This window comes from Myotis nattereri (genome assembly GCF_964212035.1).
Source record: "Myotis nattereri genome assembly, chromosome: 1".
Classification (NCBI taxonomy): domain Eukaryota; kingdom Metazoa; phylum Chordata; class Mammalia; order Chiroptera; family Vespertilionidae; genus Myotis; species Myotis nattereri.
This window is the reverse complement of record NC_138075.1, coordinates 6,783,067-6,798,285: the sequence shown is the minus strand read 5'-3', so window position 1 is coordinate 6,798,285 and position 15,219 is coordinate 6,783,067. Positions and strand designations below refer to the sequence as shown.

Here is a 15,219-nt window from a genome sequence, read left to right as displayed (position 1 = left end):
ATATCCTATCTAATAAAGGGGGATATGCTAATTGACACTCACACCATCGCAAAGATGACAGCACCCACAGCCAATAAGGAGTGATATGCTAATTGATTGCCCCACCCTCAAAGATGGTGGCGCCCACAGCCAATAAGGACAGAATATGCTAACTGACTGCCATGCCTTTAAAGATGGTGGTGCCCATAGCCACAAGATGGCCAGCAGGGAGGGCAATTGTGGGCAATGAGGCCAGCAGGAGAGGGCAGTTAGGGGCGACCGGGTTGGCAGGGGAGGGCAGTTGGGGGCAACCAGGCCGGCAGGGGAGGGCAGTTGGGGGCGACCAGGCCGGCAGGGGAGGGCAGTTGGGGTGACCGGGCCGGCAGGGGAGCAGTTAGGGGGTGATCAGGCTGGTAGGCAGAAGGGGTTAGGGGCAATCAGGCAGGCAGGCAGGCAGGTGAGTGGTTGGGAGCCAGCAGTCCCAGATTGAGAGAGAGATGTCTCAGATTGGAAAGGGTGCATGAATTTCATGCACTGGGCCTCTAATACATATATATATATGTATTTATTTATATTTATATTTATATATTTATATTTATAATAAACTTACAAGTCAGCAAATAAAACATTAAGCCTCTCTACTGGAATGGTCAAAGGACATGAGTGAATAATTCAGGAAAGAGGGAGTAGAGATGGCTGAGAAACATAAAATGTTCAAATTCTCAAGTAATGAAGAAATACACATGAAAACAACAATAACGTACATGTAAGACACCTCAAGGCTACCCACTTGATTATAAATATTTAAAATAGACATAACGTTCAACGTGTGCGGAGGGAGAGTATGACAGGCAGCTCGAACGCAGGATAGCTATGCGCCTGTGATCTTTGACTCAATGACCCCGCTGCCAGGAGCCTAAGCTAAAAAAATTACTAGAAATATAGCGAAATACAGATGTACAAATTAGTGGCTCAGGAAATGTTTTATGTTAAAATTAAGTAAATAAATAAAGTAGGAGCGGTGGCTGTCAGAGGTTTGGGAGCAGAATCTACCCAGACGATTGAGATGGGCCATGTGTGAGGAAGCAGAGTCTGGGATGATTACTGGGAAGCCCATGTTTTGAACATTTTTAAAAAATCCTCACCAAAGGATATGTTTTTATTGATTTTTTATAGAGAGAGGAAGGGAGAGAGGGAGAGAAACATTGATGTGAAAGAGAAACATCAATCAGTTGCCCTCCCCAGTACACACCTCAGGGATTGAACCCATAACCTGGGCATGTGCCCTGACCGGGAGTCAAACCTCTGACCATTCGGTGTCTGGGACGACGCTTCAACCAGCTGAGCCGCACCGGCCAGGGCTGGACATTCTTAACTGCCCTACACTGCAGGGATTCACTGGAAATAGGTTCCATCTGCCAACCGGGCTTAAAGGCCTTAAAACTGACCTGCCCGTTTCTATCCTCAGCCCCTTAACTGTGAGCGGGCACCTGTCCTTGCAAGGTGGTGTGTGGGGACCCTCTGCAGGCCAGGACGGCGATGCACAGGACGAGGGTGCCCAGAACGGAGGACACACCCAGTCCTGGACCACATCGCAGTCAGTGGGCGATCTGGCCGCCATCGGCCCCTCAGAGGCCAGCATGGCCGGCTCTCCCTGCTCCTGCAGGTGCCCGTGCCTCCCGTCAGGCTCCCCTCTGGCCCGGCTCTGGGCTCAGAGTGCTCGCCCGCCGGCAGCATCCAAGCCTCTGAGTCAGATCCGTGCCTACACGGTGCGGGTAGTTTATAAAAGACAGAGTTTACAGCTTTTCCAGAAAGCTGGCCAAATAGCCATGCTACTGCTTTTTTTTTATTTTTTATTTTTTAGGACACAACTAAGTACTCTGCAGAAATGTGGTTTTCCAAACCCACACTATTTTCCAGTGAAGATACAGCTGACGAGGAAACGGAGTGCGAAGGATGGCCACCTAACTCTTAGTTACAAAGTAAGTACTTGGAGGAAAGATAAACTCCTCTAAAGAACTCTTCCTTTAAAACCACCCACAGAGGGTGTGCCTGGCCCCTCCCGGCACCTCGGACGCCCAGTGCTGCCCCACCCAGTGCTGCCGGGCCGCACAGCAGATGTGCTGTTTCAGCATCATACTGAATCCACGTCAGAATCCAGTGAGAAAAACATGAAGCTTTGGGAGGATTTTATTGATAATAAAATGACAGCATTTAGAATTTACAGCATACTTCTTTTTATTATCAATGTTGCTGACATCATTTAAAACATCTTGCTAATACTAGACAGCCCCTCTCTATTAATGAGCGAGGATTTTAAAGAGGAATAATAATATTTCTCCTGAAAAAGATTTTTTTAAAAATATATTTTATTGATTTTTTACAGAGAGGAAGGGAGAGGGATAGAGAGTTAGAAACATCAATGAGAGAGAAACATCGATCAGCTGCCTCCTGCACACCCCCTACTGGGGATGTGCCCACAGCCAAGGTACATGCCCTTGACCGGAATCGAACCCGGGACCCTTCAGTCCGCAGGCCAACGCTCTACGCACTGAGCCAAACCAGTTAGGGCTGAAAAAGATTTTTACACGTAGTACATAATACCCTTGATTTTAAGTGCTTGGAGAAAGAAACTTCTTACTGGTAAAAGTAATACTTTAATGTATACTTTTCAACGCTTTCCATGGGTAAGGTTTTCATGCTACCAGGTTTATAGCGCAGACTGTAACAGTAGAAACACAGAGGTTATTTCTCTTTTCTGGTCCACCCTCCACTTCACTAAAACGTTTATTTTGTTAAGTGACTATAGGGAAAGGCTTATGTTATCTCAGATATTAACAATAACCAATGAATGGTTACTTTTTAAACAGTTTCTTCAATTTTCCACCAAAATGCTTGGGTTTGTTTATAATGTCATAAATTCTTGTGGTTTGGCTATAAAATAAATTCCTTGCGGGTAGAGCACCAGGTGCACCAGCTAGAAGCTGCCGCCCAGCTGGGCACGGGTCCTGAACTTTCTCAGGAGAGCCTGGCCTGAGTTTGCCCCCTCGCGCAGCCCAGGGGGCCTCCGTCAGCACGGGCGGCTGCGGGAGGGCTGTGGAGACACTCCATGGTGCTGAGTTCAGAGGACTTCCTTCCACGCGTCCCTGGACCCTGATTTAAACCCAACTGTCCGCCAACCTGAAAATCCTGTCACCGAGTTAAGAGGAAGTCATCTGTATGACAGATGCCACACGCTGTTTAAGATTTTAAATAAATCATTCCTAATTCCCCAAACAGAAATGCTTGGAAATGAACACTATTTTCCATTTCAAAACTAGGAAATAAGTCAATGGCCAATAGCGCAAAAGATGATGAAAGCGATTTCAAAATGTGTCTGAGAGCAGCGGGAAGCGGGCCTTGACCTGCCGTGGCTTTTAGGGTAGCACCTGCAGGAGAAGCCCCGTGTCAGGGAGCTTGTAGATGCGTGATGGACAGGCGTTGGAAGGAACATAATAAAGTCCCTCATGACCCCTTCCAAGGCAAAAGGAAAAAGAGGTGACTCGTCAGATTCATACCCTTTAAGGCAATGACCAACTTCCAAGTTACTGTAATGCTGAAATGTGCTCCAGGAGGGCTGGAGTGATTTACAGCATTACAATACAGATGGCAGTTGTGTTATTTATAACCTGATGGGGTTCTGTTAAAAAGAAAAGTAAGGAAAGAAAGGGTTTAGCCATGGTACGTGTAAACAAACAAGAATTTTAGATGAAAATCAGTAAGAGGTTAATAATGTGAGGTGACCGACAAAAGAGCACATGTGATCTTGGGCTGAATTATTAGAAATATAAACTATAGAATAAGGGAGGTGAAGTATCCTGTCCTCTGCTCTGTTTCTAAATCCTACCTGGGATACCACATTCGGTTGTGTCCAGTTTTAAAAGGCATACAGACAGAAGAAAAGTATAGCTATGGCAAACCAAGGTGATTAAGGGTCTAAAACTGTGTCTTGTGGGGAATTTTTTTAAAAATGTAATTTTATTGATTTCAGAGAGGAAGGGAGAGGGAGAGAGAGATAGAAACATCAAATGAGAGAGAATCATTGATTGGCTGCCTCTTGCACGTTCCCCACTGGGGATTGAGCCCGCAACCCGGGCATGTGCCCTGATCAGGAATTAAACTGTGACATTCTGGTCCACAGGTAGACACTCAACCACTGACCCACAATGGCCAGGCAGTTTTTAGTTTTCTTAAGCATCCCAGAGGTACAGGGCGTGTGCAGGAGGCAACCTATCGATGTGTTTCTCTCTCATCGATGTTTCTCTCTATCTTTCCCTCTCTCTCTAAAATCAGTGGAAAAATATCCTTGGGTGAGGATTTAAAAAAAGAAAAATGAAAATAAACCAGGAGATGAGAGGATCTGTTAGGTCCCTTCAACTGCTGAGAGTCTTATAACCTATGGCAACTAAGCCAGGGTGTGCTTTGACACTTTGGTGAGCTGTGCTGGGGCAAGCGGTGAAAGTGAAACAGAATGGTAACATTTTGTTCTTCCCACCTGCTCCTGTTCACCCAGGACCTTACTTCCCTATTCTTTTTACTAGCAAGGTGTGAGACAAAGAGCTGATATTTAGATTTCAGAAACTCCAGGCTAATTTCTCAAAAGTGTTAAACCCTGAGTTACAATATAAACCAGCAATTCCACTCCTAGGTATCAACCCAAAAGAAATGAAAATATCCATCCACACAAAAACTTGTACACGAACGGTCTTAGCAGAATCATTCATGATAGTCAGGAAGTGGAAACAACCCACATGTCCACCGACTGGCGAAGGATGAACAAAATGTGGCCGACCCATCCAATGGGATGTTATTTGGCCCTAAGAAGGAATGAAGTACTCACTTCAAGAGGCTACAGCTTGGATGAACCTAAAAACAAAATGCTTTGTCAAAGAAGCCAGACACAAAAGGCTGATGATTGCAAGGCTCCATTTCTATTAAACACCCAGGATCTAAATTAGAGACAGAAAGTAGATTTGTGGTCATCAGAGTCTAAGGTGATGGGGGAATGGGAGTAACTGCTCCTAGGTACTGGGGTTTCTATCCAGAGTGATAAAAAATGTTCTAGAATTAGAAACGTTGATGCTTGCACGATGCTGTGAATATACCAAAAGCCACTTCAGTGTATACTTTAAAGGGGTGAAATATTATGGTATGTGAATATCTCAACAACTAGAGGCCCGGTGCACGAAATTTGTGCATGGGTAGGGTCCCTAGGCCTGGCTGGTGATCAGGGCCAATTGGGGTCTGCCAGATGCCGGCCGGGGATTCCCTTCATCCCGCGCCGCCCCCTGGTGGTCGGCACTTGTCATAGCGAGCAATCGCGCTCCCGGTCTCCCAGTTGAACTCCTGAGGGGACACTATGCACATTAGCCTTTTATATAGAGAGATGCTGTTATCAAAACAAACAAAGTCACGCTGGTATCCAAGCCTTAGCAGTTGTGTGGCCTTATATACTCACCAACCTCCCTGAGCCTCAGTTTCCTCATATGTAAAAAAGGATGGTGAGACTCCCTCCCTCAAAGGGAGGCCTTGAAGAAAATGTGGAGGAAAGGATGGTATTTCCCAAGTCGTAAATTGGCTGACAAATGATAGCTTTTCCCACTTTCCAACTGCTGTTGGTTTTCTTAGAGCAATAAAGGAAGTTTGTGATTTCTAGCTGCTTTACAAAATTCTAAACACTGAAGAAAACACTGCACAGATTTCCTGCTTCTGTGAGGAAGCTGGTATCTAAACGCTGAGAATGGCTAGTCCTTCAGGAGACTAGAAACTGCCAGACTTTACGTGTAGCATCAATTACAAAGGAAGTAGGAGAAATAGCAAGAAAAAGAGCACAAGGTGAAGATAGAAATGTCATTCATTAGAACAAAATCTCCTCCCGCCCCGTCTCATTGAGATATGATCTTCTCTCTTGAGTATGCACAGTGTGACCGTCGTTCAAGTGGTAAGTATGGGTTGTATTGTCTGAAGCTAATAACTAACTATGACTTTTTAGTTCCTGTCACTATCAAACGCATGGAGCTGTACTCAACATATGAAAATTCATGAGTTCATACAGTATGCTGTGTAGTCTTGCCATTGTAATGTAAATCTCTAACTTAAAAAGAAAAAAAATGTTTCAATGCAGCTAATAAAAAAATCCAAATGTTTCCTTTAGTTCTTGGTAAAATGGTGTTTCTGTGATCCAATGTTTTAATTGAATCACCATAGTAATTAACTGAATTGTATTTATTTACATTTTCACTTAATGGGAGCCTCTTAAATTGAATAATCTCACATCAAAACATCTGTTGCTTAAGATAGCATCAGTGAGCATTCATTTCTGCCCCACAGGCAACTCTTGCTTTAAGCTGTATTCAGCAGGTAACCCAAAAATAATAACAGAACGAAGAACTTTTTGAGAAAAGTAATTCAACAGTCACAATTCACTCCATTGTGTTTTGAAGTGATCTTATTGTTTGCCTTGGGTTAAAGTGATTTTTCTTTAAACTGCTACATACAATAGGTAAGAGTTGGTTTTTACTTTCTTTTAGACAGCATTACCAGGAAAATATCTTGCCAATATCTCTAAACTAGCAAATAGCAAGAGAGGGCAGAAAATAAAAAAACTCATGAATATAAGTTCAGGTCAACCCCATGACTGAACTGCTAATTTAGGAACAATATGACCAGGCCTCCCTATCAGCTGCTCCAATAAAAACATTGAGGCTCATTCCATAACCTAAATCAAACTGTCAACATATATGACCACATAGTAATTTTATAAAAGCCTCCATCCCTGGACTGCCGAATCTCAGAGGGAAGGCGAGGGAGGGTGGGCCGGTTGGGAAATGATTTTAAAAAAAAAACACACCAAAACCTCTATGCCTGGAAATCATTTAACATAATTTTTCAGCCACATGCCTTGCACAACTAACACAGAGGGAATTCTACCATAAACACGTAGGAGGGGGGTACTACTGTTTACATCAAAAATAGTAATTCAAATATGATTGATTTTAAGTCAATTAAGAAAAGTATTCAAAATTTATTGGAGAATAAAACCGTTCCCATGACTAAACTATGGGGGATTCCAGCGGCCAGCTGAGTAGCAAATACCCTCCCTCTGCCTTCCCACCTTCTGAGAACCCAAACACACAGGGGTTCTGAACGCTCTGGGAACCTGGTGTTCCATTGGAGGAGAGTCCACACGTCCATTCCACTGTGGAGGGGAGCGCATCACTAAGTTAGGGAAGGCCCCAGGGGATTCATATGAAAATGATAAGCTGCCAAAACCTCTTCCATGAAAAGGCGGTAAGTTCCACCAGAGATGAAAATGCCATTATAGAGGATGAATCAGCACACTCACTAATATTTATTGCTACACTATTGCAAACAGGTGTTAAATGGCTAGAAAATTTCCCCTAAATCACAGTTGCAAAATAAATAGCTTGAGTTGTCAAAGCATCTAGAATTCCAAATGATTCCAACCGCATTCCAGACAAATTCTAAAAAAAAACAACCCACATTTTTCAATTTCCTTTACAAACTTTTGGGGGCTCTGTGATAAAGCAATACATCCAAGATATGTATAAAAAAATCATGTCGTTAACGTTTGTACATGAACTACCACACACCGTGTTCTGATAAAACAGGTAGTGTGCTGTGGAGATCTTTCTGAACCCTGCTAGGGAGAGAAAAAATTTTAAAGATGCCATATTGGTCGCAATTAATGTTTACTTCCTGTTTAAAAAAAAAAGAATTAAAAAATTTTTTTAATCTACCACCGTGTGAGCAAAATAAGTGGAAATACTTTGAAGGCAGGTCCGCTTTGCCTCTCCATTTAGATGGCATTCAACTGGGATGATTGCATCAAAGTGGAACCGGATGGATTCTGAGGGTCCATCCCCAACAAATGCGCGTGCATCCCCGCAGCAGGGTTTTGTGATTAAGTGATCTGTTTGCCGAGTTCTTCACCCAGACCTTTCCAACCCGATGTGAACGTGGAAGCAGAACGCAAGCGCCCCCGGAGCCCCCGGGCGGCCGGGCCTCCCCACGCGCTGCGGCGGGTGCGCTCGTGCGGGAGGCGCCCCGACCAGCCGGTCCCGCGCGCACTGGCCGGAGCCGGGCGGCGGGCAGGGGGGCGGGGGGCGCGGGGAGCGCGGGGAGCGCGGCCCGGGCCCGCGGCCCAGCACAATGCGCCCCGGCGGCGGGAACCGCGCGCCCCTCCGCCGCAACTTTGCGCGGCCTCCCCGGCCGCCCGGCCTCGCCCCTCGGCCCGGCCCGGCCCCGCCGCGGCCCCCGCCCCCGCCCCCGCCCCCGCCCCCGCCGCCGCTCACCGTTGCAGAACTGGAGCAGCGAGGACGTGTCGTACAGGCTGCTGTAGCTCGAGAAGCCGTCCTCCATGCTGAGGCCGCCGGGCAGCGCCCGCTCCCCCGGCCCGGCCGCGCCGCCGCCGCTCACCCCACACGGAGCCGCCCGAGCCGCGGCCAGCGCTGGCGCTGGGGCGGCCCTGCTGTGGCGGCCGCTGCCGGTTACCACGGCAACCCCGGGCCCGCCGCCGCCGCGCCAGCCAGCGCGGGTTCTGCCCGCCAGGGGGCGCCCGCGGCGGGGACGTGGCCGGGCGGGGCCGGGCGGGCGGGGCCGGGGGCGGAGTCGGGGTCGGGGTCGAGCCCGTCCAGTGCACAGAGAGGAGGGAGGGCGCGGGCCCGGCGGGCGGGATGCTGCGGGGGCTCCGCGGCCAGGCCCGCCTCCTCCGCGAGGCCGAAGCGTGGGGGACGCGGGGACAAAGGCGAGCGGGGAGGGCGGCGGCGGCGACGCGGGAGGGGCGGGGGACCCTCCCGCGGACCCCACACTCCCTTCGGGCCAGGGCAGCCCCTCCTGCGGACGCCAAAGCCCGCGCTCCCCGGTGGCGCTGTCCTCTGGCCCGCGGCAGCTGCAGGACCAAACATGGACAACTTGCGAGCCCCATTCAGCTGCCTTTCCACCCAGAGCAGCTCCGCTTTTGGCCGCGTCCTGCGAGGCGGGCCCCGCGGTCCCCACGGTCTTCCTTGCAGCAGGGCCCGCCTCCAGGGAGAATGAGCGCCTGGCTCCTGATCCGCTGGAACCCTGGCTCACCAGTGGCCAAAGATGCGCTTCCCACTTAAAAAAGCAGAAAGGCTGGGCCTTGACAGGAGTTAAAACATCTGCTTTGTTCGCTCCCCCTCGACCAGCCCCCAGGGCGCAGACTTGCTACATTACACACTAGCGAACTTGTTACGGGACCAAGGAAATCAGGAGTTATTCTATCTCAGAAGGAGAACCCCCCCCCCCCCCCCCACACACACACACGGGTTTGTAACTTTTCCAGTCCACCCTTGCACAAGCGAGGCAAACCATGTGAGTTTCACCACCATGGACTGAAGTCAAGGCGCTGGCCACCAGGAATCCGAGAGTCCGCGGATTGGACCATCTTCTGGCTGCACAGCAAAATCGGAGTGGCTTCGAGTTGTAGGCTGAACACAGGTGAAATGGAGTAAAAAGTTCCTCTTAGGCAAATCTGTGCTCCTCCCTGTGGCTCCGAGATGGAGGAGACCTGTGTTCCATAGCCGAAGGCAGGGTGAGGCCTGGGGCTCTGGGGCTGTGTGTGGCATATTGGGCTCCTGGTTGGCCACGCCTGGCATTGGATGCCAAAGGCAGAGGGAATGGTGGGAGCCCTGGCTCCTGTCCTTGTCAGAGAGACCAAGCCCAGAAGGCAAGAGGGATAGAGGGATTGTGAAGGAGAAAGGTACATGCAGGAGGCTGAAGGCTACAGGTGCCATTGGTTTGACTGTGGCCTGGTATTTGAAGGACAGTGGTAGTGAAAGGGGAAGGAAGGGAGCAGGGCCTGCTGATGGCCAAGGGCTGATCGGACGTGACTGGACAGCTTGTCTGGCAGACAGTGGGAAATCAGAGTGGACAGAGAGACGGGGTCAGGTGGGAGACCCGGCAGCGGATGGAGGGAGGGAGGCAGGCCTGGTCTGCATGCAGGTACGTGGCTGAGCAGAGCACTGATGGGGAGATGAGTCTGAGTGTGGGCTGTGGCTACTGGAGGGGCAAGACCAGCTCCCCGGTGAAAGAATTGAGATTTGGGAGCTGCTGGCAAAGAGGTGGTGAGTGAACTGCCTGAGGGGGAGAACTGAAGGCCAGCAGGAGCTGGGCAGAGCCTTGGGAAGGGAGGAGGGAAGCAGACTCTGAAGGCACAGTCAGGAGCACGAAAATCAGCCGAGGGTGTAGCCCATTAAGCTAAGAGCACAGAAAGCTGCAAAGAGGCGGGCCTTGTCACAGAACAGGCCAGGAGGGCGAGGCGGGGGAAAGGCCCTTCCGCCTGATGACCGAGGGCTTCAGATGACCTGGAGCATCTTAGTGGGCCCTGGGGACAGGAGCAGGGCCGCTGGGCAGTGAGAAGGGAGTACATGCCTGTGCATATTGGAGAACTTCTGGCAGGAAAGGAAATGGGCCAAGCACAGAGGGCAGGGGTGCCAGAGGGTTACCTAGGTGTCCCCCCCCTCCCCAAGTACTGAAGGACCCCCTGCATCTCGAAGGCAAGAGCCATGTGTGATGGAGAAGGGGCCTTTGAAAGGTGAAACTGAACAGAGACTCATTTGAACTTTGCCCTTCTCTGTTTTCTCACTCCCCGGCCCTCCCCTTCTGGTCCCATCTTTACACGCTCTCTACTCCACTTTATGATTTTATGCGTCAGGAAACGTTGAATAATTGATATAAAAAGCTGAAATATATGGCATCTTGAACTTGGAAAGGAAATGAGAACCATGAATAAATGATTAGGAGATAGATGGTTCTCTTTAAGAATGTTGGGATTGTTGATTTATAACGTTAAAGGTAGATATTTGGTGACCCCCCCAACTAAAAGAGGTGAGGGAATAAAGAAAATTCAGAAATGGGACAGGAGAAAAATTCAGCTGGGCATTTCCTTAGAACAGTGGTCGGCAAACCGCGGCTCGCGAGCCACATGCGGCTCTTTGGCCCCTTGAGTGTGGCTCTTCCACAAAATACCACGTGCGGGCGCACACGTACAGTGCGAAGTTGACTTAAAACTTTAAGTAAAGTTTATTAAGTTAATTTTAGGGAACGTTGTGGAGTGAAAGAAGATGGTGTGTCGAGGATGGAGAAAGGTATGTTGAGATGGTTTGGACATGTAGAGAGGATGAACGGAAGGAGATAGACAAAACAAGTCTACAAGACGAGTGTGGAGAATTGGAAGGGGTCGACCTCAGCGAACGTACCTCAAACAGATTGAGGACGTTTTTAGCAAAGGCCAGCTTAGGAGGACCCTAATTAAGTTAATAACAATGTACCTACCTATATAGTTTAAGTTTAAAAAATTTGGCTCTCAAAAGAAAATTCAGTCGTTGTACCGTTGATTTTTGGCTCTGTTGACTGATGAGTTTGCCGACCACTGCCTTAGAAGATTTTACTTCCACTAGAGCAAAATGACAAATAACAATTAAGAACTCAGCCCACTTGCTTTGAGATGATAAAGACCATTATCATACTCTTAACCTAGAGTATTGGACAACTATGTTTTCCCCATAGTAGTAAAAATGTACTCTAAACACACGCACACACAACAGCAAAATTTAGTATAATTATAAGGATATGCATGTTAAATCAATTAGGTATAATCTACCCAGCATTTTTTTTTTAAAAGATCTATGGAGAAAGTTCAAGAAAAATCTCTGAAAACTTAATAATGTGAGGGATTCTGCCCATTTTTTAAATATATTTTTTATTTATTTCAGAGAGGAAGGGAGAGATAGAGACATCAATGATTGGAGAGAATCATTGATCAGCTGCCTCCTACACGCCCCACACTGGGGATCAAGTCCACAACCCGGGCACGTGCCCTGACCAGGAATAGAACCATGACCTCCTAGTTCATAGGTTGACGCTCAACCACTGAGCCACACTCGCCAGGCTTATCCAAACATTTTAACAGACCATTAGTCTACATCATTTTGAGATAATTTATGGCCTGAGTCCAAAGAACGTTGTCATTGTAATAAGGCATGTGAGCTCTCTGGGGCAATATAACCGTCGTGTTCCGCACACTACATGCACGCTTGTGCAACCTGCGAAAAAGAGAGAGGACAATGGGAGTCTGTCGCCTTTGTTCACCGAGAAGTAATACCAGTGCCCAGGCACATGATCGATCATCTATTGTTTAACTCAACATTCTTCCAAACATAGTTGCCCAGTGATCTTGGGGCTGGGATACACTCCCGGCAGGTGGCTGTGAAGTCGATTTAAATAGTCGCATCAGCACTTCAAACAATGAAATAGAAAATTCCACTCTGGGTCCCTCCCCAAAGGAATTGAAAGCAGGGCCTCAAAGATATACTGTACCCCCCTATTCATAGCAGCACTAGTCACAACAGACAAAATATGAGTGTCCACGGATGGAGAAATGGGTAAGCAAGAGGCGCTCCATCAGCATGACGGGGTACTGGTCCGTCTTACGAAGGAAGGAAATGGGCGCGTGCTACAGCGTGGCTGGGCCTGAGGACACTGTGCCGAATGGAATAAGCCGTCACCAAGTGACAGATGCTGTGCGATTCCACTTCTGTGAGATCCCAAGAGCAGTCAGATCCATAGAGACGGAGAGTAGAAAGGTGGCGCCAGAGGCTGGGGGAGGGCGGGCTCATGGGGACAAGTTTCCTTTGGGGATGTCGAAAAAGTTCCAGAGATGATGGCAGTGACGGTGGTACAGCAAAGGTAAATGTCCTTGGTGCCACTGAACCACTTAAAAATGGTTCAAGCCCAGCCAGTGTGGCTCAGTGGTTGAATTTCAATCTATGAACCAGAAGGTCACAGTTCAATTCCTGGTCAGGGCACATGCCTGGCTTGCAGGCTCAATCCCCAGTGTGGGGTGTTCAGGAGGCAGCCGATCCATGATTCTCTCTCATTATTGATGTTTCTATCGCTCTTTCCCTCTCCCTTCCTCTCTGAAATCAATGACATAAAAGAAAAAAGTTAAAATAGCAAATGTTATGCTATCTATCGTTTAACACACACACACACACACACACAGAAGAAATGTAATAGGAAATGTCAGAATGCATGGAGCAGAGTAAGAGCAAGTATTTTGATCGAAGTCCTGTCTGTCTTCACTTGAAATGTCTGTGCGCTGAGCTGTGATGTCAGGTTATTTCTCCCTATAGGTCCCAGAGTCTGGGCAAACATTCAGGCGTATGATAGTCCTACAAGGACAGGGATCATTACAAATTGCAGTGAGTGCTATGAAGCCAAAGGGAGGGGTTCAGGTGATTGGGGAGCGTCTGGATTGGGCTGAGCAGGGACAGGAGGAACGCGTAGCAGGGGAAAAAGAGCAGGAAGCCACAGGCAGCGCTGGCTTATCTGAGGGACCCAGGAGAAGACGGGCAAGGGAGGGAGCGGCCTATTCACGAGGGAGCTCCGAGTTTACTCTAAGAGCAAAGGGAACTTGCCCTTCAGTTAACATTAGGGGTTACAAGGTGTCCTCCCCGCCCTGTCCCCCCACCACACACACAAATTCATACGTGGCAGCGCTAGCCCCTCATACTTTAAAATGATTTGGAAATGGGGTTTTCACACAGGTGAGCTAGTTAAAGTGAGGTCCCTCTGGTGGGCACTAATCCAATATGGCTGGTGTAACACAAGAGGAATTTGGGGCACAGACACACACAGGGAAGATCTGTGAAGACCCCCGGAGGCAACGGCCATGCAAGGAGTGAGGCCTGGGCTAGATCTTTCCCTCAGAAGGAAGAATCCCACCCTGATGTGGGATGTCCCGCCTCCAGCCCCGTGGACAAGGCGTTTCTGAGTTGAAGGCTCCCAGTTTGCGGTCTGTGTGCCAGCAGCCCTCGCAAACTAATACAGCTAGTCTGGCTCTGCCACAGAGTCAGGACACCGCTCGTTACCGATGGTAAAAGATAACGTCTGCTTTCTCGCAATAGGATTGTTACTCTATAAAATAGGAGGTAATCACAGACTCTTAGCGTCAGTAGAGAACGTGAAATTCTGTGGTCCCCAGCCCTCCAGCCCACCCAGCTGTGTTTTGCTGCAGCATCCCTGACGCCTGGGCACGCAGGCCAGCGCCAAGGTGAAGAGCTCGCATCGTTAAAAAGATAGCTGGGTATTTTTATCCCAAACCGTCCTTCCCAACGCACCCTTCCTGGATCCTCCTTTTGTCCGGTCGATTTCATCTCCCTCGGTCCTGGTGCGGGCTTTGGTCTATTCTGAAAGGTTGCGGTAACAGCCCGTGTCCTGGTTTCCACAGCCCCGAGTGCTTAACTCGCCCGAAGAGGCCTGAATGAGGTCATTTCACCCTCTGTCGCCTGCCCCATGAAGTGCAAGCATCTGGGCTCAGACTTCACGTCTGTGTTCCTGCCCCAAATGCTGTCTTTGGCATCAGACACGCGCCTGCCATGCCACGCTATCAGCACCTGCTCCTCACGATGCTCAGACGGGCCAGGTACTTGAATGCCCAGGGCCTCCGCCCCGAGTGCCCGCCTTCCCCGCCCGCCAGTGCAGAAACTACCCATCATCTGCATGAACTTGGCGGCCGCTGCGGTCATGAGCGATGCTGTCTGCTGCACCCCCACATCTGCTGGCACTTCACTGCATCCCTACGTCAGCCTCGTGTCAACCCACCTCGCCTGGTAGGAACTGGTGTGTGTGTGTGTGTGTGTGTGTGTGTGTGTGTGTGTCTTCCAGAAGATTAGATGCCTCTAACGCCCATCATGCTTGACACAATGGTGAAGTAGTTGGCACTAAGTAAACAATGAGAGAGTGAATGAATGAATGAATGAATGCACAAACCCTCTAGACAAAATCAGTTGCCCATTACACATAACAGGAAGTTCTCCATTTCCTCCCTATCCGTCATGTGACAGTTTCTAGACCCCGCCCCCCCTTCGTCGGCATAGATGCCCACCCCACTCCATGGGTCTCTTTTCTACTGAATCCTGGTACCCAGAACTGAAAACAATAACCTTGGAGGACTGACCCGGGCGGCATTTCCCTTTAATAACTTGGATATTATGTTTCTTTTGATGCAATTGACGTTTGTATTGATATCTTTTGAGCCGCCAGCATATATACTGTCAGTTCCTTTGAAACTTCCCATCAATTATAAACTGATCAGTCTTTGCAAATGAACTGCGGTTGGGTCTTCTCCATCCTGTACTGAGCTAATTGATTTTTTTC

At 48.8% G+C, this 15,219-nt stretch overlaps 1 protein-coding gene across 1 annotated transcript in view; it reads right to left on the bottom strand.

The window, feature by feature from the left end:
* The window catches only part of EML1 (EMAP like 1), a 108,700-nt gene extending 100,241 nt beyond the window's left edge, over positions 1–8,459 (bottom strand). The window contains exon 1 of the mRNA XM_081095191.1: positions 8,334–8,459. Within this exon, the coding sequence (XP_080951317.1) occupies positions 8,334–8,400 (67 nt within the window). The 5' untranslated portion in view covers positions 8,401–8,459. The remainder of the gene's footprint in view (positions 1–8,333) is intronic.
* Between the last annotated feature and the right edge of the window lie 6,760 nt (positions 8,460–15,219).